Source organism: Penaeus chinensis, chromosome 43 (assembly GCF_019202785.1).
Source record: "Penaeus chinensis breed Huanghai No. 1 chromosome 43, ASM1920278v2, whole genome shotgun sequence".
In the NCBI taxonomy this organism is placed as follows: domain Eukaryota; kingdom Metazoa; phylum Arthropoda; class Malacostraca; order Decapoda; family Penaeidae; genus Penaeus; species Penaeus chinensis.
The window spans coordinates 9150136-9152635 of NC_061861.1; the positions used below are offsets into that span (position 1 = coordinate 9150136).

Here is a 2500-nt window from a genome sequence, read left to right on the forward strand (position 1 = left end):
AAACTCCTGTGATTCAATAACCTCGCCACAAGCATGTAACAACTAAAAAGGTTCTTCTAGCAGACCTCCAAAACCCTGGATCTTGGACTTGGTCCAGAAGGCTGTAGATCCAAGGGCTTTGCTTCATTGTTAAATGTATCTAAAGCCGCCACTAGGGTTTTCATAGACCTAGAATACCAACATCGTCAGCAAAGTCAAGCCCTGTACTTTAATATTGCCCAGCGTTGCTCCACAATGACTTTTGGTAGTAGGTCTCCCAGTATCCAGTCTATGCATTGAAGTGTTGGTGCGAGAACACAGCCTATGTACTGGCAAGTACATAGGTTTGCTATTAATTCAATAATCATTGTTGGAATTCCGGTTAGCTTTAGGATCTCCAAGAGTGATTTACGATGGCTTCCTACAATGACTCGAGCGCCAGGATACGGTCTATTGTGGACTTAACTGGACGAATCCAGATTGCTCTGGCCTCTTGTGCCTCAGCAAGTGACCTTTGAAGGAAGTGAGCCCAAACTTTGCCTGGAGAGGAATGGGTGATTGTTGCAGTCCCATTGATCCCCTTTCCCCTTCCAGAGAGGGATGACCACACCCCTCAACAGGTCAGGGGAAATAGTATAGACCGTCAGATGTCAGCAAGAACAGAATGCAAAGCCGACTCAATAGGCCCCCTAAGCCGTTAGTAGCGATACCACATATATAGACATTATTATAAATACACACACACACATATATGTATATATATATATATATATATATATATATATATATATATATATATATATGCGTGTGTGTGTTTGTGTGTGTGTGTGTGTGTCTGTGTATGTGTGTGTGTGTGTCTGTGTGTGTGTGTGTGTGTGTGTGTGTGTGCATATATGTACACACACACACACACACACACACACACACACACACACATACACATACACACACACACACACACACACACACACACACACACACACACACACACACACGCACACACACATATATATATACATATATAAATAAGTAAATAACTATATATTATATATGTGTATATATATAAGGACAGCCAATCAACATCACCGTGATCCAAGTCTATGTACCAACAGCAGACTGTCCTGACACCGAAATCAACCAATTCTACCAACAGCTTGAAGACACACTACGTTCCTCACCGAAGAAAGACACGCACATCGTCATGGGTGATTGGAATGCAAAGATTGGAAATGACAACACCGGTTTCGAACAAGCAATGGGAAACCATGGGTTTGGCAGTCAGAACGAACGTGGCCTTATGCTACTTGAATTTGCAATCAAGTACAACCTATACATTTGCAATTCTCGATTCCAACAGAAAGACTGCAGAAAGTGGACATGGACATCACCCTTTGGCTTGTACCACAATATGATTAACATGGTGCTAATCGACAAGAGATGGAAAACAGCCAGCAGGAACTGCAGAACATACCAAGGAGCAGACATCTCATCAGATCATAGCTTGGTAATATGCAAAGTCTGCATCAAGTTTAAGACCAACACTACACACAAGATCAAACCAAAAAGAGACAGAGTCGCTCAAGAATAACACCATCCAACACTCTTTCCAAACTGCCCTTGAAGACAAACTCAGCCAACTTAACACCAATACTGAAGACATCAACAAGTATGCATCTGACATTTATTCCGCTCTGAACACAACAATCGAAGAAACAATACCGACAGCACGCAAACCTCGCAAAGCTTGGATTTCGGAGGAGACACTTATACTAGCTGATAAGAAACGCAAGATCAAGAACACCATAACAACATCAAATAACAACCGTGATGAATACAGGAAAATATGCAATGAAGTTAGAAAGGCAGCTAGACAAGACAAAGAAAAATGGTTAGAACACCAATGCAAGCAGATCGAGCAAAGTGCACAAGAGAAGAAAAGTAGGGCTACCTACCAACTCATAAAAGACCCTAACTGCAAACACCAACCAAGACAACTTACGATCAAAGATTCTAATGGTACCATCCTTCAAACCAAAGAAGAAGTCCTCAGCCGCTGGACCTCTTACTGTGAGACACTCTACAAATCAAATCTAGATGATCGATCCAGGATACAAGAGCTAGATGAAATCTCCCCTCCCCTCGACGACACAGAAGACCTCATACTCATTGATGAAGTCCGGAAAGCCATCAAACAACTTAAACATCACAAAAGCCCAGGAACAGATGGTATTGTCGGCGAAATTCTACAGGCTGGCGGAGGAGCGCTTGTAACTCATATACATAGACTATGCAATGAAGCCTGGAAGAAAGAACAAATTCCAGAAGAATGGACATAAGCATATATCAATGCGGTATTGCATTATTCCATCTTCCATAAGCATTAGTAGTTACCATTCCGAAGAAAGGCGACCTAACACTATGTAGCAACTATCGAACTCTATCTCTAATAAATCACATGTGCAAAATTCTCCTCATGATAATTCTTAACAGACTAAGAGCTAGAATTGAACCATTCCTCTCA

General features: G+C 41.6%; 1 protein-coding gene across 1 annotated transcript; it reads left to right on the forward strand.

Annotated features, from left to right (window-relative positions):
* The first annotated feature begins 626 nt into the window (after positions 1-626).
* Positions 627-2315, forward strand: LOC125048342. Its single transcript, XM_047647006.1, has 3 exons — positions 627-675; positions 1092-1399; positions 1497-2315. Exons 1-3 carry the CDS (start codon positions 627-629, stop codon positions 2313-2315), a joined length of 1176 nt encoding a protein of 391 aa, XP_047502962.1.
* Positions 2316-2500: the final 185 nt, after the last annotated feature.

Bases quoted from the DNA above. Each gene is read 5' to 3' on its own strand.
- LOC125048342 (XM_047647006.1), top strand. From the start codon at position 627: ATGTCAGCAAGAACAGAATGCAAAGCCGACTCAATAGGCCCCCTAAGC. The intron at 676-1,091 runs GTTAGTAGCGAT...ATGTACCAACAG, and splicing joins CTCAATAGGCCCCCTAAGCC to CAGACTGTCCTGACACCGAA. The intron at 1,400-1,496 runs GTGCTAATCGAC...TAATATGCAAAG, and splicing joins ACCACAATATGATTAACATG to TCTGCATCAAGTTTAAGACC.